At 54.0% G+C, this 20,953-nt stretch overlaps 1 protein-coding gene across 4 annotated transcripts in view; it reads left to right on the top strand.

Moving 5' to 3' along the window:
• SYNJ2 (synaptojanin 2) overlaps nucleotides 1–20,953 on the top strand; it is a 93,516-nt gene that overhangs the window by 42,716 nt on the left and 29,847 nt on the right. For all 4 annotated transcript variants that reach the window (XM_082729569.1, XM_082729568.1, XM_082729571.1 and 1 more), the window contains exons 5-11: nucleotides 3,824–3,907; nucleotides 10,267–10,328; nucleotides 13,340–13,436; nucleotides 15,893–16,065; nucleotides 17,461–17,542; nucleotides 18,284–18,433; nucleotides 18,509–18,674. In XM_082729569.1, the coding sequence (XP_082585695.1) occupies nucleotides 3,824–3,907; nucleotides 10,267–10,328; nucleotides 13,340–13,436; nucleotides 15,893–16,065; nucleotides 17,461–17,542; nucleotides 18,284–18,433; nucleotides 18,509–18,674 (814 nt within the window). The remainder of the gene's footprint in view (nucleotides 1–3,823; nucleotides 3,908–10,266; nucleotides 10,329–13,339; nucleotides 13,437–15,892; nucleotides 16,066–17,460; nucleotides 17,543–18,283; nucleotides 18,434–18,508; nucleotides 18,675–20,953) is intronic.

Raw genomic sequence — 20,953 nt, 5'->3', positions numbered from 1 at the left:
GGGCTTCTGGGCACCGGTGCCTGGGGACACACGCAGCCTGCAGGCACCTGCAGCCCTCGGGGCGGCTTGGGACGGGGAGTGGCGCAGGAACTGGTGGGGGGAAGGCACTGCTGAAGCCCATGTTGAACTTGGCCCATCAGGGCTGTGGTGATGTGCTGGGCACCTGGGGGAGTCGCTCCCAGGGGCCGGCCTGGCCCAATGCCAGATGCTGGCGGAGCCGAGACGGGCTGGCCAGGGTCAGGACTGTGCTGTGGGGTTGCGTGCACCTCCCTGCGGTCTTGCTGGCTTTGCTCAGGGGGATGGCAGAGTGCGGCTTGCATCCTGAGGCCTTCGAATCAAAGGGATGCCAGAAGCCGAGTGGGCTTGACTCGTTCCGGCTCCTGGGGCTGCCTGCTTTGTGACCCACAAAGGGGCAGGCTTTGGGACATAGGCTTCTCGCTAGAGAGTGGCAGGCAACTTCTTGGAGGAAACGTGCTGAGCTGTGGCGGGGAAGGGTCTCAGCCGGGTCTGCTCGGCTCCTCTTGGCTGTTGCCCACAGATCCCAGGCCCCTGCTGGGAAGTGAGGCTCTCCAGAACCCCGCCCGTGGCCATATGCAAGTGGGGGTCCTCTGTTAAATGCTTGAGGGGGGCTGATGAATTGCGGCGCTGTGCTCCTTTGCAAATGGTGGGACTAGACAGAGAGAGGGTGAGTCCCCGAGGCAGGGTCTCTCCTAAACTAAACGCTCAGGGAGCCAGAAGAGGGAGAGGTTTTCGGCTCCACCAGCTCTGCCCTGCTTCAACATTTTCCCTAAGAGGAAGGAACAATTTTCTTCTCTGAGGCGGACCGTGTGTGTGCGCACGTGCATGTGTAGTGTGTAAGTGTGCATGTTTGGGGGGGTTCATGTGTGTGCATGCACAGGTGTGTACACTGGTGTGAGTATGTGTGTGGGGGGTTGGTTTGTGTGTGTGTGTGCGTGTGTGTGTGCGTGTGTGGTGCATCCATGTGTGGACTCATCTCAGTCTTCCTGGGAAGAAGCTTGGAGTCCTTTCAGCCCTGTTGTGAGTCATACCTGGTAGGATTGCTTGACTCAAGAGGCAGAAAAACAAACCCCCAAAAGTCCCTTTGCTCTACTAAAAGACAAAAAAAAAAAAAAGAGGAAGAATATTTGGCCATTAAAGATAAGGGCACGGATCAGTCTGGACAGGTGAGGTCAGCGGCATGTCCTCCCAGGAATGCAGCCCGCTTGGAAAGCACTGGCTTACAAAGCCCTCGCCTGGAAATGGGAATTGAGCAAAAGCCTTTCAGATCAAAGAGTACCTGTTGGGTTGCAAGAGTCCCTGCCTTATCCCTTTGTTTTTAGGGTCCTTGGGTTTCTACTCCCACCACTCTGTAGAAAGGGGCTGCTCCCGAGTTGCCAAGACCAGGCAATGGGCCCTCCGGTCCGTCAGTCCTCCCCAGGGCCTCATCCACACTCCTGGCTGGCGCTCTCCTGCCCTCAAGAGCCACGAACCACCACCAGGCACTGGGATCACCTTCCCTCATTATTCATTTACTCCTCCCTGTGGCCGGGTGACAGTAACTCCACCGAGAGAAGGAAACTGAGGCCCAAAGTGGTTAAAGAACGTGCCCAGGGTCACCCTGCAGGGCACCTGGGAGCTGGCATGTGGAAGGTGCTGTCCCAGAGCCCACATGCTGACCCACTTTCCCCCTCCACCCTCCTCTCCCCTCCCCCTGGACCCCGACACCCTCTGGGAAGACCACTTCTGGGAGGCAAGGCATCCAGGCTGCAGGGAGTATCCAGGCTGTGTTCTTCAGCTCGGGAAGGAAAGTGCCACAAACCCACTGCTAGTTTTTTCTTATCACCTTGGCAACAAAGAAGGTGGCCCCGATGATGAATGGGACGCAGCACTGGAATATCTTCCCGTGGGAGGGAGGAGTGGAGAGAGTGAGAGGCGGCTTTTCTTCCCATCCCGGGGTGGGGTCTGGAGTGTGGGGCCTCCTGGTGGGTGTTTTCTGAAACCCGTTCTGCCTGTGCAAGTTCTGGCTCAAGAGGAGTGTGGTCTGATGCTAGAAGCAGCTCATTTAGCGCACGTTTAAGTGCAGGGTAAGCGTTCCATAGCTTAAATCAGGTCCTGGCGCTGTTAAGGGCTATCCCGATAGAGAAATGTTGGCGAAATTGGTTTCTTTCTCAGTCATCTGGACCTGTGTGTTCCTGATCTCTCTGTAGTCAGTGAGGCCTGCGTGAGTTTAAGCAATCTGCTTCTTTCTTCTGTTTTTGGTGGTTTGCTTTCTTTTAAGATTTTATTTATGAGAGAAAGAGAGGGAGCATGAGCTGGGGGGGGAGGGTCAGAAACGGAGGGAGAAGCAGACTCTGCGCTGCGTGGATCCCAGGACTCAGGGATCATGACCCGAGCCGACGTCTTAACAGACTGAGCCACTGGTTTTGGTTTTTGGTTTTGGGTTTGTTTGTTTTTGTTCTTATTTTGAGCAGAATAATAGGGGGAAGTTAATTTGCTGCTAGTCCGGATCCAGAAACAGACTAGTTTTTTTTGTTGTTGTTTGTTTTTTTAAAATTTTATTTATTTATTTGACACAGAGAGAGATCACAAGTAGGCAGAGAGAGAGAGGAGGAAGCAGGCTTCCTGCTGAGCAGAGAGCCCGATGTGGGACTCGATTCCAGGACCCTGAGACCATGACCCAAGCCGAAGGCAGAGGCTCAACCCACTGAGCCACCCAGGTGCCCAGAAACAGACTAGTTCTTAACCTGATGCTTTTCCCTTTGGAAAGAAGAGTTCAGCTCAACTCCATAGGTACCAGCCTCCCGTAATTCCTGTTGTCCCAGGGAGCTGCGGGTCCGATGCTCAGGTCTGCCAATGAATTACTAATGCATGTGTGATCTGAGCGTGATCTAGCTGCTCGGAAAGCTACCCTGTAAGGGAGCAGGCTGGTAAGAGATGGAAAGGATCGGCAGCGCTGCCCAGACTGGCCCTGCCAGGCCAGGGTAGAATTACTCAGATAAAGGGCCGTGTGTCTGATCAGCCCAGCAGCTTCCCCTCGTGATGCTCTCAGCACTGCACTTCTTGTCCCTGTAATGCTCCCTTGCATACAGTGTTGGGAGGGACCTGCAGGCAGAGGAGCTGGTACCCCCCAAAATAACGGTGTGTGGTAGGGGGGGCAGGAGATCCGTTCTTTAGCCGGTGAGTATCCCCTGCTTCCAGGCAGGAGCCCGCTGCGCTCCCCGCCCCCTGGAACCCTATGAAAGCTGTGCTGTGTATGTTGACTTCGTGGCGGGTTTAAGAACACGGCATCACACGGCCAGCAGCGACTGCTAGTTCAAGTCAAGTCCTGGCCTGCAGTGTCCAGGGCAGACTCCGGGACTCGTGGGGTCACCCAGGTCTTTTGGCCATCGCTTGTTGGTTTCATCCAACTCTTTCCAGTTGTTCTCTGCTGCTCAGCTAGTTGACGAGGTGAAAACAGAAGGCTCTGAGGAAGGTCTTAGTTAAATTCCAGAGCACATTTGCCTCCGTCCCTGCGCGGCAGCGGGGAGGTGTTGCTGGCCTTCCTTAGTCCCGGGCAGCTGTGGCTCCCCCCGAGGCCCCGTGCCCGCCGCAGACTCCTCGGAGGCTGGTCAGTCGCCAGCACGCCCGTGAGCACACGGGGCTGGCCTGTGGGTCAGGGAGCAGTGAGGCCAGGCTGGCCAGGGGAGCAGAGGGCGCAGAAGTCTGCTGCCTGCTCTTCATTCGGGCTGGTGTCGGGTCTCAGGCGGCCAGATCCCGTTACCCGGCCCCAGGACATTCGGTTTCATTGAGAAATACTTTCCCTTTATGTTTCCTTGCGGTGCAGACGATTTACATGGATGACGGAGTGTCATCTTTTGTCCAGATCAGAGGCTCCGTTCCGCTGTTTTGGGAGCAGCCAGGGCTTCAGGTAGGTAATGAGAAAAGTAAGTCACCTACTTCTCTCTTCTGAACAACTGTGGTTTGTTTCTTTTAATCGTGTTTCCTTCAATTTCTCAGTTCATTGCTCCGGTGGGTTGAGCTGAGCTGCCGAAGTGTGCACATGTGTGTGTGTGTGTGTGTGTGTGTGTACCTCTGTTTAGATACTGAAATGTATACGTTGTATCTGATTTTCTGACCCTGAACTTGCTGTAGATGCCCGTGACTTGGGAAGGGGGGCCGTTGCTGAGAAGCGAGCCACATCGCATAATTGAGTAGAATGACTTTGTTAGCCCCCAAGTTCAGTGTATTGGGAACACGGCCAAAGATGTGTTTTGAGAGCTGTGACTGTCCCACGGGGCTTTGAGAGGTTTTCGGGCCCTAGGGGCCATACAGCAGGTTCGATGGCCAGAGGTCCCTGCTGTGGGGACACGTGAGAATGGCATGGAACTTTCCCCTGATTTCTAAAAATACACCTTGCGGTCTAAAACAGGACTCTGGCCTGTGCCAGAGTATTTGACATTTTTTCTCCCGGGGAGCATTCAGGGCGTGGTACCACGTTCCAAGGACACGTTTGTTGTCCGTGAACCCAGGCACTGTCTTGTTTGCGAGCTCCTTCCCCGCAGGTCATGGGCGGAGTGGGTCTGAGGTTCCTCAGCGTTGACCCCAGATCTTCCCCTCTGGCCGAAATGGTTGTCTGTGCGCCCGGGAGGCCTCCCCGCCTAGGCCTCTGTGGCTTGGGCTCCTCTTACGCTGTGTGATGGCAGTTGGAGGCTCAGGGCCGTCTGCCGGGGGGGTTGGGGGGTGTTTGACACCACCGGGTCTTTCCCTGGCCCTTGACTTGACCCCGTGGCCATCGTTGTGCCATGGGCAGGCTTGATAAGGAAACATACCAGCTCTTGGAGAGAAGTGGAGGCGTGCGGGTCTCCTGGGGGTCTCACTTCTGGGGGAGGGAGAAGCTTCTCTGGGCTTCAGTCTTCCCATCAGAAAGGAATGACTAAGATGTGTGAGGACAGTTGGTGGCGTTACGTGATGGCATAGACACCCCGAGCCTGATTAGGAGGGCGAAGATGATTCTGGAGCTCATCCCAAGACAGTTTTTCTAAATGGCTTTATTGTGATCTAATTTACATACCATAACCTACACCCATTTAAAGGTACAGTTCAGCGGTTTTTGGTGCATTTACAGAGTCATGGAACCATCACTGTGACTAACTTTACAGGGTTTATCACCGCTACGAACCCTGTCCCCACTGGCTGTCACCCCTCCCCGGGCCCTCCCAGCTCTCCTGGAGGCCAAAGCAACTGTCATTCTACTTTCTGTCTCTATAGTATGATTTACCCATTGGAGACATTCCAAAGAGGGTTTCTGAAACTTGATTTTCTTTAGGTTTGGAGTTTTCCTTCTGGAAGTTCTGGAGCTGTGTATTTAGAAGAATAAAAAGCAAACATCAAGTAAGGAGGGGATAAAAAGGAAGCAGGAAACAAAGGTTTCACATGAAGATTTTAAGAAATCCAGAAATGGGGGTGGTCCTGATAGTCTTGGAATTGGGAAGGAGCCTTTGAAATTCATCTCCTTTGCCCCTGCGTCCAGTTCCGGGTCCTTCTAACCCCCAACACTGACCTTGAGATTGCCCACGGGCTCCTCCTTGCCTTACAGGCTGGCTGTCTGCGGGGTGTGACGGGGGATGCGTCAGAGTGACTCTGATTCCCCAGACCTTCAAGAAGGTTCTTCTCTCCCTTGTGTCTTGTCCGAGGCCTTCCAGCCCTTTGTCATCTTCCACCCCATTCCTAGGACTCCCCGTGTTCTGGTCTCCCTCTTCCCAAAACAAAGCAAACTGGTCTGTCGTTCCCGTCTTTAATTTCAGTCCCCAGCTTGACCCACTTGATGCCGCCTGACCCTGCCTTGCAACAGCTGCCCTTCAACCCGACCCGGGCAGCCTCCGAGGGGGTCCTGGGGGCTCGCTTTTTGACAGCTGTGGCACCTTCTAGATTCATCACACTCGCTTCCCTAGAACCACCGTGGTTTCTTCAAAATAAGTTTGCAAAGGCTTTGGTGTTCATTAATCTTACAAAGGATTTGCTAACCTTTGGGTCTCGTACCCATGCTTATCCTCTGAAACCGTATCCACCATCAAAGAGAGATTGGGTCCTCTTCACAGGGTGACCAGGAGGGCAGCTCTCGGCGACGGTGTGCAGTCCCCCTCCTCCCGGAACTATGCATGGCGAGCCCGAGGACTGATTCTGGTGGCTTTCCTCCCCTCCTCCTTTACTTACGTTAAATGAAAAATGCCCAGATTTTTAGGCCGATAGCTAGCATCTTAAGTTGCAGTGTTGCACCCTCTGGGGGCTCCCCCGGGAACCAAGGCGCCCTGCTGGAGATAGGGCATAGGAGTGGGGACAGGCAGAGAGGACTTGGGACGATGACTTGTCTGCACGTTTCCACGGCAGCAATGCCTTCCCTACGGGCTCCTGGATCCTGACGCCACTTTGAGCCACCGTGGACCTTCCATAATTTCCTCTTTACCATGTAAACAGCTTTGCAGTTTATAAATAGCCACACTGAAATCTTACACTTAAAGCTAATTGCTCTCCTGGTATGGTTAGCGAGAGTATATTTTCTGTATACTTGTGGTCCGTGGAATCTTCCTCGCCTGTCACATGTGTGTGCAGATGGGTCTTGCCAAGGTGATTGAGGTCTCTGTTTGAAGCGTCCTATGACGTCAGCAGCCGGAGGAGGTTGCAAGGTAGACTAGTCCCTCCGCTGCTCCCACCTTGTCCACACTCGCCCCCTCCCTGTCGCACTGTTACCAGGCTCTTGGGTACAAGGCCCTTGATGTGCTCCTTTGTGTGGGCATGATTTTTTTTTTTTTTTTTTTTTTTTTGGTCCCCAAAAGGATGTGAGATGGCTTGTAGCACAACAGTTTCAAAAATAAGACGTTGGGGTGAGGGAAAGATCCTTCTAAGGCAAGTGACCCGAATCTGGAATAGAGCCGCGTGCGCACCGTGGGTCCGGGTCTGTGTTCGCGCCCGCTCCCGTGTTTGCCCGCAGCCGCTGCCAGAAGGATCCCGATCGCCGGGAAGCTTCTCCTGTGACTCAGAGCACAAGCTTCGCGGTGACAGGACCTGGTTCTAGTTCAAGTTCCGGCTCCCTCACTTAGGAACCGTATTCTTTTGACAAGTTTTTATCTCAGAAAAAGGTTCTTATCAAAACAAAAAACAAAACAAAACCCCACAAGTCTGAGAAGTTCCTATCTTTGCTAAGCCTTAGTTGACTCTTCTGACGTTAACAGTTAACAGTCGACCTCCTGGGGTTATGGGGAAGATGAGCTGTCACGGCGCATAGTCGAATTCAGCGCAGTTTCCAGAACCCGGAGGGCACACAAGTGGTAGCTGTTAATGTCATCAACGTACATTCTACCATCTAGGAGACGAGAACACAGGTTGCATTGGGAAAGCATGGCTCTCCGGAGTGAGCGTTGCCGTCTCCATGAGGCCTGTGAGGTGGGACAGTGTCCACGTTCTCTCTGTCAAGATGAGGCCCAAGGACCAGGCTCCCAGGTGTCTCGTCACCTCGCCCTCAGAACAAGCCTTTCGTCCGTCCCACAGACACTCACTGAGCACCTGTGGGTACATGGGGGCACTTTACGTCACAGCCCGTGCCTTCGGGAGGAGGAGACAGGTCACAGTGGGGTGGTGTGAGGAGAGCCCCGGAGGGAGGAGGCCCAGATCCCTGGGGCAGCCGAGACTCCCAGTTGGGAGGGATGGGGCTGCATCGGGTAGGGAAGGGAGCCGCAGAGGGGACCCCACACACAGGCGGGGTGGCCCAGTGCTCACAGTGTGACCCGGGAGTGGCGAGGCTAAGCTGCTTGCAGCCCGAGGCATGGCGGTTATGGGCAGGCGTCAGACCGGAAGGCCAGGCAAGGGCCAGATGGAGACCAGGCTTTGTGTGTGAGGCTGAGGAGTTTGCATTTTACTGTGGGAGCTGCTGGGGGGGAGGCACCCCATCTTGGCTGCACTGGGTAGCTTACAAAACACCTGATACCAGGGTTGCCTGTTCTCCCAATTAAATCGCAGCATCCAGTTGTCTGTGTCTGGGATCTTTTCCTGCTTGTAGAAGAAGCAGCTCTGGGTTGTGATGAGGGAGGAGGCTGACGTGTCCAGTCATAGAACTTGTCACGACTAAACACCAGGCTCTGAGCCTTGACCCGCTGTCTGTCCACTCTCCCCTTATGCCTTCTCCTGGGAAGGTTCCAGGGCAGACTGTCACTGACGGACGGGCTGACCGCAGCAAGCAGCCCCCCATCTTGGGCTTCAGCCCTCGGGGATCTCACACACGGTGGCTCAGAGGAACGAGGGCCACTTCCTGCCAGCACCCACCTCATGAGCTCAGAAGACAGGAGCTGACGGGGCGCGGAGCTTGGGGGACAGCAGTCTTCGCGGGGCGCGGCCCGGGTCTGGGCGGTGAAGTCTCGCATGTCCTCAGCCAGGGGTCCGTGCCTTTGGGAGCAGGAGCCCAGAGTAAGCCCGGCAGCGGGCTGAAGACGACTGCTGGAGCTTCTCCTAGGGATTCCCAAGGCGTCTTAGGACCTAAAAGGACGTGGGACTTTGTGGAATTATTTAGATGGACATGCCTAACCCCAGGATCTCTAAGTCTGTTGCTGAGAAGCCCATCGTCTAGACTGGCTTTTTCCCAGGCATGAAGATGGACGGATGTGTGACGTGTGGCGGGAAGACTTGTAGATAACACTCGGTCCACACCCGGCAGGGATGCTCAATGGTGTGGACGAGCCCCATGATGCCGCGTTTATGATGCCCCATAACCAGCAGAGCTGAACAATACTCTTCAAGAACGTTCTTTCTTAAAATCATTCCAGACCTGCAGAGAAGTTGTAGGAACATAGGGAAACTCCCATGCATCCTGTCCCAAGATTCATGGGACACAAACCCCTTGCTGCCCACACACATGCCATCCGCTCCTTCCTAAACTCCTGGTGGTTGGGCTGTGTGTATCATGCGTCCTTACTTAATATGTCAGGACGTTTTTCCTGAAAGCAGGTGTGTTCTCTTGCATCAGCACGGGACAGGTGCACGGTCAGCAGGTGTGGCACGGTGCTCCAAACTCACCTGCGGTCCACAGGCCGGATTTATCCATTGACCCCATGCTGCCTGTCACCTTTCCCCCTTCGGTCAGGGATCCAGGATGCAATCCTGCCCTGCCTGCCTCTCGTTATCACGTCTCTAGTCTGCTTTGATCCGGAGCCTTTCCTCTGCCTTCTGGCTCTTGGGCATTGACATTTTGGGAGGATGCTGGTCTTCTCTTTCTTTAAATCGAAGGTGCCTCATGTGAGGGTTTCCAGGTGTTTTATTACGATCAGGTTCAGGGTGTGGATCTTTGACACGACCCCATTCTTGTCGGGGTGTCCCATCTCTGTCCCACGTGTTCCCTCATTAATGATGTTACTTTTCATCACTCAGGACGGAGCTGCTCTGTTTCTTTCTTTATAGTTAATATGTCTTCCTTTTCAGCTGATAAGCGTCTACGGAAGACCCAGACCATCAAACTCTCTTGAATGTTTATGATCAACAGGTGATTTTTGCTGAACCGTTCTTTACTATGATGGTTGTAACATGGTGATTTTTCCACCACCGTCTCCACATTTATCGATCAGTGTTCCGCAAGGAAGAACCTCTCCCTTTGCCCCGTCCACCAGCCCACCTCTGTGCCACTCATCTGTCCGTTCATGCACCAGCCGGCTCTCGTCTGTAGAGGTTTATGAGTTCCTATCTCATTTATCTGATCATAATCCATTACTGTCCCTTACAGTTCAGTGTTCACACTGTCCCAGATTCATCCAGGGAGAGCCTTTTCGAGCTAGCCCCAATACCACCATGTAGTTTTGTCTTTTAAACTTTTGATGTTCAATAGGTAGTTTGAAACATAAGGCAGATTAGTTTGCAGGTAGCCATAACTCAGATTTTAGGGGTGGTCAAGGTCCCCAGACTTGCAGAGGAGGCTGAGAAGTGGTTCCTCTCCCCCTGGTTGGCTGGCGTTCACCTCTGCACTGTGGAAAAGTCTCCCGATCTGACGTGGACCTCGTGGGCTGACCCTGAAGTTTCTCTTCTGCCTTTGGAAGAATTCCAGCCAGCACGGGACCCACACAGCTGTTAGGAAAGCCTGCTTCAGAGCCAGACTCAGGCTTTGGGACCTGAGTTCAAAGCCAGCCTTCCAGATCTGTGAATGTGCCACAGAAGGGGAGCCTGGCTGGCAGCAAAGGGGGTGGAGAGCACCATCCCTTCCTGGGTTCACGGAGCAGGAGGAATCACTAGTGCTATTTCTCTTTGCTTTAGGTTGGCTCTCATCATCTGAGACTCAACAGAGGCCTCGAAGCCAATGCCCCTGCTTTCGACAGGTAGGGTTGTCTGACACCACCCTAAGCCCCCCATCCTTTTAGGAGTCTTCCGCCAACCAGATGGGACAGTGGGAGGGGGAGGACCCCAAATCCTGGCCCTGCCTCTGCCTTTTACTTTGGTTCTTTGGGCAAGAGGGGAATTTACAAAATGGAATTTTTTAGTGGCTCTCAGGTTTTCCTGAGGTCACTGAGGTGACCCTTGGCAGTTATTTTATCTTACCAGCCTGTTCTTTAATGAAGCTTTATTCCTTTGTCCTAGTTAACAAGGGATAACATAAATCATAGGATATTTGTGACTGCTTATTTTTCTTTTAAAAGCAATATACTCCCAGACTTAAAAAGTCATAGTCTAGAAAGGTATAAAGTGAGAAGTAAAAGTAGTGTTAACTTCCAATTCCCACTACTAAAGATTTCACTGCTAGATTTTCATGTATCATTCTAGAAGACCATTTGGCAGATACACAGTTCATTTTCTGAACCACAAACTAGACCATTATGCATTTCCTGTTACAGAACTTTCTTAAGAAAAGCCATCGGTCAACTAAACAGTAACTCGTATTTGACATAGTTAATCGCTTCTTAAAATATTTGCATGTTTAACCTGAATACTAATTTTAAAAATTAGTGAATGTCGTAAAAATTTCAAGAGTGATTTTTTTTTTAAAGGGTATTAGTCATTTTGCCTGAAGCTTGATTTGGACGTTAAATCCACACGCGTCCTTCCTTTGTGTCGCAGACTAGCAGTGGCAGCGTGTGACCGTGAATTAGCACATCATCATTAGTGGGCTGTCACTCTAAAGAGGGTTGTGTGTGCACTTGAACATGCTCTTGCCTGTGTTCAGGACTGTTCATGTGTTCTGTGCATTGTGTATATGGAGTTGTTGAAGGAGACTTTGAGCTGCCTTAAATGTCCTTAGGAAATTGAAAACAAGATTCCTCCCCAGCTGACCGCAGTGGAAGGAAAGGACATGCATGCTTGGCTGGTTTCAAAAGCTTCGTGATGAGCTTTTTAAAAATACACACATTTTAAGAATGTTTACACCGATGTAAACATTTTTGAATCCTGTTAGTGCACAGTGCGTGCCCAGAGAGGATAGGCTCTCTCTCCTGGGGCCTCCCGTTGGGTGCTGCCCCAGTGCGCTCATTTCACTGACGGGTGGGAGTGCGGGCACGTGCTTCTCCAGCAGAGCCACTGAGGGGGTGCCCACCCCTGGAGGGGTGCCCCCATCTCTGGGACATCAGGGGACTCTCAGGAATTTCTCCCTTCTTTGATGTGTTTGGTCTAAAATAAATCCCTCAACCCATCCCCACAAAACCGCTTTCCCTGGGTAGTTCGTGTGCACACAGAACACCTGTGGCCAGGGCTGTTCCGTTCCCTGGGATGTTCCCTGTTTCCTCTCCTCCACCTGCTGTGCGGGGTGTGGGGCGGGGCGGAGATGCCCTGAGCAGGCCTTGGCTGTGCTGACCTGAGGAGGACCTCGTCTCGCTGGTAGTGTTAACCTTTGGATGGCAGTGTTAACCTCTCGTGGGGGGCGGCGCCTGGGTCTCACTTGGGCAGGATCCTGCCCTCCCCTTCCTCCCTCCCTTTGTGCGGAGCTGCTTGCCTCTGCGGTCCCAGGGTGGACGCTAGGGTGCCTTTCCCTGCTGGCTGCTCTGTTACACCCTGCCTGCCCGACTCCACATGCCCTAGAAAGCCCCTCCCTGGTTCTCCAGGGAGCTCTGCACCACAGTAATAGATGGACAGGCAGGAGAAGGACCCAGATGCCCAGAGCACGGAGACTCGGCTTGGTCTCGCCGGCTTCAGGGTGGGCTCCAACATCCCCCCGGGAGCCCTGAGTTGAGTCTTAGTGTGTCACTAGTAAGTGTATTATCTCATTTTAAAATTAAAAGGAAGGAAAGTGGGGCACCTGGGTGGCTCAGTCAGGTAAGTGCCTGCCTTCAGCTCAGGTCATGATCCCGGGGTCCTGGGATTGAGCCCCAGTCAGGCTCCCTGCTCAGTGGGGAGCCTGCTTGTCCCTCTGCCTCTGTGCACGCTCTCTCTCTCTCTCTCAAGGAAATAAAAATTTTTTAAAAGGAAGGAAAGGAAAACCAGCTCTCCTGTACCAAGCCCTGACTTGTCCCTTTTGTCTTTTTAGCCCTCAAAACCGTCTTTTATAGGAGGAGCATGAGCTTTATGGTACAGACAAAGGAGTAGCTCAGAAGGGATGGAAAATCTGGTCAAGGGTGCTTGGGGCTGGTGTGATGGGCCACATTGTTTCTCGTCCAGCTCTGGGTTTGGAACCCATTGAGACACAGGGTCACGCATCAGCCTTATTTCTAATAAGCTTCATTGTGGCAGGTGGCTTGCATTTCACCCCCAAGTCATAGGGCTCACTCAGTGACCGGCAGAGCTGGGCAGCTCAGACTTGCCCCAGAGCAGAGCCTGCCCTCCGGCTCCCTCTGTCTGACCTCTGGGCAGGACATACCTAAAGTCTGAAATTTTACCGTGCCTTCTTGCCTGGATCACACGTAATTACTCATAATGAAATACGGCACTTAGATAACAGACACTGAGGTTAACAATCCTCCTACAAGCTTTTCTAGCTTCAAGAAAGAAGGTCCCAAGTGAAATTAGAGATGTATTTCAGAAACACGCGTGTTGCGCTTCTTGGACCCCGTTAATAAAGGGCCAGGTTAGCTGTTCTGGATTTAACGGTGGTATTTTACAGAAAGTCTGGCATGTCCGTCATCTGATGTTACACTTATGTAGAAGTCTGATGTGCTGTGAATTATTCTTGACCTGAGCCTTGCATGCAAACAGGCTGTTGCCACGCTTTCCCTGACCTTGGGGTTGGTGGCTGGGAGAGAGTGGTGGTCTCCCCTCCACCCCCAACCAATTTGGGTCTCGGGGAACATCTCCACCTGGACCTCTGGTGCCAAACAGGTCCTTCCTGTGCCCCATGCCCTCAAGGGTGGAGTGGCAGTCTGTGCGCTGGCAACAAGGGGTCACGTGCTGGCCTGTGCCTTTGCAGGCATATGGTGCTGCTGAAGGAGCAGTATGGGAAGCAAGTGGTCGTGAACCTGCTGGGGAGCAGAGGCGGAGAGGAGGTGCTCAACAGAGCCTTCAAGGTAAATGCTGCTGTGCTGCTTTTCAGGCCCGGTGGGGCGGGTGGCGGTGGGTGAGGGGCAGGACGGCCCCGCACAGAGGCACGCTTCCCTGCAGGACTGGGAAGGGCACTGCTGTCACCGCGCCTGGGGGGCTCTTTCCCACCAGCTCTGTTGCATGAGGTGATTTGGGCTCCTGAGGTACAAAATTTAATTTTTGTGAGCTGACGGAGAATGTGCTCCAACACAGCATCCTCCACCTCCAGGGCTCCCTCTGGGGCTTGCAGGGCTCAGGAGAGCCCGGCTCCCTCCCTGGTTGTCTTGGGGACACACACACGCGCGCGCACATGCACACACACGCGCGCGCACATGCACACACACACGTGGGCTTCGCCCCGCGGTCCTGACCGCTCAGGGAGCCTGAGCTCTCTTCCTTTCTTGGTCTGGCTCTGCCTCCTGGCGCACTCACCGAAACACCTGCAGCGCCCTTGGCCTGGCGCCGTCCCTCAGAGCTCCTGCTCAGTTTAAGGCAGGAACCTTAACGAGGTTTCCTCCCGCTGACGTCAGCCTTCAAATCTCCATCCCTGTCTGGGCTGCCCCAGGGAGCAGCTCCCTGTGCCCAGCTCCCCGTGGGCTCCCTGTGGCCTCTCTCGGCACTTTCAGGGGTTGGGGGTGTGCAGAGGCAGTGGGGGGCAGACAGGGAAGGAGCCGGGGAGCTGAGGGGACAGCTCCGCCCACCTCACCCGGGCCTCTCCCTGATCTCCCAAGGGTCTCTGCTAGATGCACGGCTCCAGAAGGAGCTATGGGCAATGTCCAAGTTCCTTTCCCAGGGGCCCGTGTCTCCCGCTTAATGGAGAGGAGCCCTCTGGTGGTTCTACAGTCCAGGAAGCCCCTTCCGGGGAGAGTGCAGGCGGACCTTGGCTCTCAGGAAGCAGTGCTTGCTGCCCCCCTGACTACTGACCTCCGGCCGGCCGGAGCTGAGCCCACCAGGTGCCCCTTCCGCTCTGCGCAGAGAGGCCATGTGCGCAGAGCAGACTCCCTGGTGGCCAAGTTCGTCTGGCCAGACCTGCTTTCCCTGTTGGGTTTGTTGCTGTTGGCAGGCAGCTTGCTGAGTCTCTCCCTCCCAACCATCTTGGCAGCAACGATGACGGCTTATATTAAGGGAAAAGAAGGAAAGAACAGAACCTCTTTTCCCTTTATGTCTTGAGTGCTGGAGAGTGCAGCCCCCGTCAGCCAGCAGCGGTGCACCCTGTGGACGGGCTCTTTGTCCCGAGGGGGCCAGGAGGCGGCAGGGGTCCTGTGACCCAGGGGAAGGGCAAGCTGCTGGGCAGGGAGGCGGCGGATGCCGCCTAGAGGAAACCCGCTGAGGTCCCACCGAGCGGCGGCTCCCTCGGCCCTGAGCTCCCTGCCCCAGCAGCCCACCCACGGACCTCAGTCACAGCCCGACAAGGTGCTCCCTCCAAACTGTGTCATCACGAAGGGGCGAAGGGGACCCCACTCAGCTCGGCTGGCTGCTTTTATCTGGCAAGGCTCTCCGACGGCCACCTCCAGGCACTGGCTGGTGTTCTGGCTCCCAGTGGCGGGCACTTTGAGTTGCAGGGACCAGAGGGCCCAACGCTCTTCCAGTTTTTCAAGTTCATGGACTCTCTGGACAAGTCGAACCTGAAGCTATGTGGGAGGATCAGGGTGGGTTGGGCCTGAGGCTGGGTGCCGGGGGAGGCTGCTGGCCCAGTTTCTACCCCAGGGCTCCTGAGAGCGCTCTGGAGTGCCCCAGAGGTTCCTTGTGTTGGCGGGAGGCCTCCGTCAGGATCCCCAAGCTGCCTGGAGCCCCTGCCACGTACCCCCATCTCTGGCCTCGCTTCCCCCCAGGTCTTGCGCCGGCCTGGGCCTGCTGGCCCTGACCCCGCGTCACCCCTTCCTGCCATCTCACGGGGCCGTGTGTCCGGCACCTCCCCTCATGGGGCCCCAGAGGACCCTGGTGGGAGGATGGGGCACCCAGGAGCACACCCGCCTGAGGCTGACGCTTGCCTGGGTGGCACCGGTTACCTGGCAACGGGGAGCTGGATTATGAGCCCCCACCCTCTGGGCTGCCCCGTCCCTGAGAGGCCCATGGCATTTGGGGGTCTGTGAACACTGTGGTCCTTCCCTCCTTGGCGCCCTCCCAGGAGCCCTGCAGGGGCGGGGGTGATGTCAGTTCAGAGCTGCGAGCCGGGGAGCCACGGCCGCCCCGGCTGTCTTCGGCCCGGGCTGGCCCCCTGCCCTGCTGCGGGCAGGATGCTCTTTGCAGTGCTGCGCTCCGAGGCTCTGTCCTTCCGTTTCAGGGTCGGGGCGCGTGAACAGCTCGGTCCCCCACGTGACTTCAACCCGGAGCTTGGGCCCTAGGCGGCGCGGTTAGCCCCCCCCACGCCGACTCCGGCCACCAGAGGTTTGCCGCGTCCCCGCCCTCGCTCCCTGGCCACCCTCTCCCTCTCCACTTTCAGAAGTTGCTCTGGGCCTCTTGCCACGCCAGCGACACGCCTATGATCAACTTCGACTTCCATCAGTTTGCCAAAGGTGGGAAGCTAGAGAAACTGGAGAACTTGTTGAGGCCGCAGCTGAAGCTGCACTGGGATGACTTTGACGTGTTCACCAAGGGCGAGAATGTAAGTCCACGGTGAGTCTGCCTCCGCCTGGCTCCTCCCCGCTCCCCCGCTGTGCAGCTGCACTTGTGGTCTCTGGGGCCACAGGGTCAGGCTTGGGGGGGATCCCGGCTTCCAGTGCCTTCTTCCCCTTCCTGCCTTCAGACCATGCTCGTGAATTTGGTGACTGGATGGCCAAGTTTTCTGGCAAAATAAATGATAAATACGGGGACCAGGTGAAACCGTGGAGCTCTGGGAACCACAGAACTTACTGTCCGAACTGGTGAAAGCCCACGAGAGCGAAGAGGGACAGCTAGCGCCAGCCCCGTGGCCCGAGGAGCCTGGGGTTGGGATTTTCCTGCTCAGCGCTGAGCAGAGAAAGGAACCCGCTTCTCTCAAATCACAATGCAGTCAATCCTTGTTCTTCAAATTTTATGTTTGCAAATTGGCCCATCGCTAACACCGATTTGTCACCCCAAATCAACACTCATGGCCCTTTCAGGGTCATGGACAGACGAGCTGTGAGAAATTTGAGTCCCTGAGTTCACCCTGTTCCCAGCCAAGGGGGAGCAAAGCAACGCCTGCCTTTTGGTTTCGACTCTCCTAGATCGAGTGTCCTTTTTGTGGTCTGTGTGGTGCCCCGGGGTCATAGCTTTGTGCATTTTATTGGCTATTTCACTGTTTAAAATGCCCCCTCCCCCCCAGTGTAGTGCCACGAGCTGGCCGGTGTTCCCAAGCCCGAGGCGGCCGTGCTGTGTCCGACGGGGGCGGAGAAGCTTGGCGCAGCTCTCAGCGCAGCTGGCTCGGAGTCCGCGTTAAGCAGCGATCTGTGTTAAAGTGCCTTTGAATAGAAACGCCCATATAACAGGGTTATGTGTCGTGCAGTTGGGGAAAATGTGAGAGAGCAGAGGCTTGTAGGAACCCGACCCTCAGTTTCCCCTGGGAGCAGTAGTTCAGTCTGTGCTAATCTGCTAATGGTTCAGGTCGCTAATTGTTTTTTTCTTTTTTAAGATTTACTTATTTATTTGCGACATAGAGCAGGGAGGGAGGGGCAGAAGGAGCCCCGCGCGGGGTTCAGTCTCACGACCCTGAGGTCATGATCTCATGACCTCAGCCGAAACCAAGAGGTGGATGCTTCACCCACTGAGCCACCCAGGTGCCCCTCAACTCGCTGATTGGTCGTGGCCCCTGTGTAGACATAACTATGGCGAACAATGAGAATCGGCATGTTTTATAACGACCCGGGTGTGCGTGCCGCTCCAGCCGTGCTGGGGTCCCTCAGGTGTGCACTGGGGATCCTGGCCGGCTACCAGAGTAGGCAAGGGTCGGCCCCAGTTTTCCCGGAGACCTGCAGTCAAACGTAGGCCATCGTGCTGTGGGCTTTGTTCCTTCAACAGCTTGTAACCATTTGCATTTCTTGTCCCCCTAAGTTTTCAGAAAGGCACTCTGCGGATGAACTGTCTTGACTGCCTGGACCGAACCAACACAGTGCAGAGCTTCATAGCACTCGAGGTCTGTCCCTACCGTGCGAGGGCCCTTGGGCCACCTGGGTCACGTCCTGTGCCTCCATCGGCAAGATGAGGGGACATCACTGGGCTAGCCTATTAACGGGGGGAACGGGGGGAACGTGGGGCAGATGCCAGGGCAGCTGCCTTGCCCGTACTGCGCGATGCCTTTGCCTTATTTGTACGCGCACTTTGTGGAATGCACTCCGGACATGGTCGCCCAGGGGAGCCTGGTGCCACCTTGAGAAACAGTGGTTCTGTGTAGTGATTGCTGTGAATATCCAGCTGGGCGAGGGCAGTGTGAGGCAGGCTCAGATGTGGCAGAATTTGATGCCCAGGAGGGAGACCTGAGTCTGCCTACCGGCCCAGTGCCTGGCTGACCTCTCCTGGCTCACGGCTGGGGGGAGGGGTGGGGTCACCGCCGGCTCCCAGGCTGTCCCTGATTGCTCTCATTCATCCCTCTGGTGGTCGGGGCTGGGCATGGGGGAGGAGGTCACGAGGAAGGGGCGCAGAGGAGGTCTGCCGGCACGGTGAAGACCAGGTTGCCTCCGGTTGGGTGAGTGGTGGTTGGAAGCCCCACTCTTTGCTGCCAGGAGGCCCGTTCTCTGGAGGAGCACAGGGTGATCCACGGTCTGCCAAACAAGGGATTCACGGGGATCGTGCCTGGTGACGCAGACCCGAAGCAGCTGTGGGTGGTGGGAGCTTCCAGGTGGGAAGATGGTGACATCTGTCCCTGCCTTGTCATCAGGTCCTTCATCTGCAGCTCGAGAGCCTGGGTCTGAACTCAAAGCCCATCGCGGACCGCTTCGTGGAGTCCTTCAAAGCCATGTGGTCTCTGAACGGGCACAGCCTTAGCAAGATGTTCACGGGCAGCCGGGCCCTGGAAGGGAAGGCCAAGGTAGGGGGAGACCGCAGGGAGAGAGGGAGGGCCTGCGTGGATCCCTCTCATGGCCTCTGGTCTGGCCCGTGGCAGGTGGGGAAGCTGAAGGATGGGGCTCGGTCCGTGTCTCGCACTATCCAGTCCAACTTCTTTGATGGGCTGAAGCAGGAGGCCATCGAGCTGCTGCTGGTCGGGGACGTCTGCACCGAGGAGTCCGCAGACAAGGGAAGGATGCTCTTGGACAACACGGCCCTGCTGGGTAAGGGGGCTCCCGCTCCACGTGCATGGACGTTTCTAGCTGCCCGGCCACCCAGAGGGAGTGTTGGGGGTGGGGGGGTGCCAGCCAGCCCTTCCCTCTCCTCCTCACATAACCCCAAACAGCAGGTAGCAGACACTCCCCTGAGCGGGGTGTCCGTGCTCTGCCCTCTGGCCCGTGACTTCAGCTGGACCGCGTGCCCTGAGCGGCCGACAGGTGTGGTTTGCGTTCTTTTATGAGACGACCAGTCGTGTGCAGCCACAAGAGGAGGCTCAGGACAAAACAGTTTATTCTTCAGACGGAAGGACATACAGGAGCGCCTGGGTGGCTCAGTCAGTTCAGTGTCTGTATCTTGACCTCGGGTCAGGTCATGATCTCAGGGTCATGAGATCGAGCCCCACGTCTGGCATCAGGCTCCGCGCTCAGCGTATGGAGCTTAAGATTCTCGCTCTCCCTCCAGTCCTCCCTCTCTCACCCGTGCTGTCTCTCTCTCAAGAGAAAAAAAAATGTACAGACCAAAGATGAAAGGATGGAAAAAGAAGTTTTATGCAAATGAAAATAAAAAGAAAGCTGGTGTAGCTATACTCCTAGCCGACAAAAAGAGACTTTAAAACAAAGACTAAAAAGAGACAAAGAAAGGCATTACATAATGATAAAGGGGTCCATTAAGCAAGACAACATAACGTATATTAAGTATATATGCACCCAAAGTACGAGCACTAAGATACTTAAATATTAATGGGGCTAAAGGGAGAAATTTACAGCAATACAATAGTCAGGGACTTTAATATCCCACTTACATCAATGGATATCGTCCAGACAGAAAACGAATAAGGAGACACATTGGCCTTAAGCAACACATTAGACCAGATGGGCTTAACAGACATAAGCAGAACATTCCACCCAAAAGCCAGCAGAATACACATTCTTCTTAAGTAAGTGCACATGGAACATTGTTCCGGAGAGGTCATATGTTAGACCACGAAACAAGTCCTGATAAATGTAAGAAGACGGAAATCCTATTGGGCATTTTCTCTGACTGCAGTGGGATGAAACTAGAAATTATAAGAAAACTGGAAAAACAAAAACGTAGAGATTAAACAATTGCTACCGAACAACGAGTGGGTCCTCAGAGAAGCAAGGGAGCAATTTTTTAAAAGTACCTAGAGATGAACAAAAATAGAAATAAAACAGGCCATAATCTTTAGGATGCAGCAAAAGCACTTCGGTGGGGAAAGGGCCTAGCAGCCCAGGCCTGCCTCAAGAAACCAGAGAGAGCTCAGTCTGACTGTACAACTGAAGGAACTAGAAAAAGAAGAACAAATGAAGCCCAAAGTCAGGTGAAGGAAAGAAGTAATAGAGATCAGAGTGGAAAATAAATAAAGATTTAAAAACAGCAGAAAAGATCTACAAGTTGGTTCTTTGAAAAAAATAAAACTATAAAACTTTAGCTAGACTAAACAAGAAAAGGGAGATGTCGCTAATCAGAAATGAAAAAGGAGAAATTACAGCAGACACCACAGAAATACAAAGGCTCATAGGAGACTACTACACGTAATTCAGACAGCCTGTAAGAGATATGTAAATACCATTCTTCCAAGACTGGATCATGAAGAAATAAAAAATCTGGGTAGACCAATTATTAGGAGATTGAATCAGAAACCAAAAACCTCCCAAGCCCAGAACCTGGCTTTCTCAGTTAGTAGAACACAGAACACTTTGATCTCTCTTGGTTGTGAATTTGAGCCCCCTGTTGGGCAAAGAGATTTAAAAAAAATAAAATAGAGTGGTTACAAATTAAAACCAAAACCAATACACGTTAAGTCCCATGTCCTGAAAGCATCACTCGTAATTCTGCCAAACATTCGAAGATGAAATACTTGTCCTTGTCCTCCTCCTCTCTTCCAAAAAATTCAAAAGTAGGGACTACTTCCAAACTCATTTTATGAGACCATCACTACCCTGATATCAAAACCAGACAAGGATGCCACGCATCCACACTAAAAATTGCAGGCCAGTGTCGCTGATGAACACTGACACAAAAATCTACAGTGAAATATTAACAAACCAAATTCAACAGCACATCAAAAGGATCAGTTACAACAATCAGGAGGGATTTATTCCAGTGATGCAAGGATGGTTCGACATCACAAATCAATCAACTAATACACCACATTAACGAAATGAAAGATAAAAATCCTGCTGATCAGGGGGTCTGGGTGGCTCAGTCAATTAAGTGTCTGCCTTTGGCTTGGGTCATGATCTCAGGGTCCTGGGATCGA

The sequence above is a fragment of the Mustela nivalis genome, assembly GCF_964662115.1.
Source record: "Mustela nivalis genome assembly, chromosome: 5".
NCBI classification, from domain to species: Eukaryota; Metazoa; Chordata; class Mammalia; order Carnivora; family Mustelidae; genus Mustela; species Mustela nivalis.
This window is presented reverse-complemented; position numbering and strand designations above follow the sequence as displayed.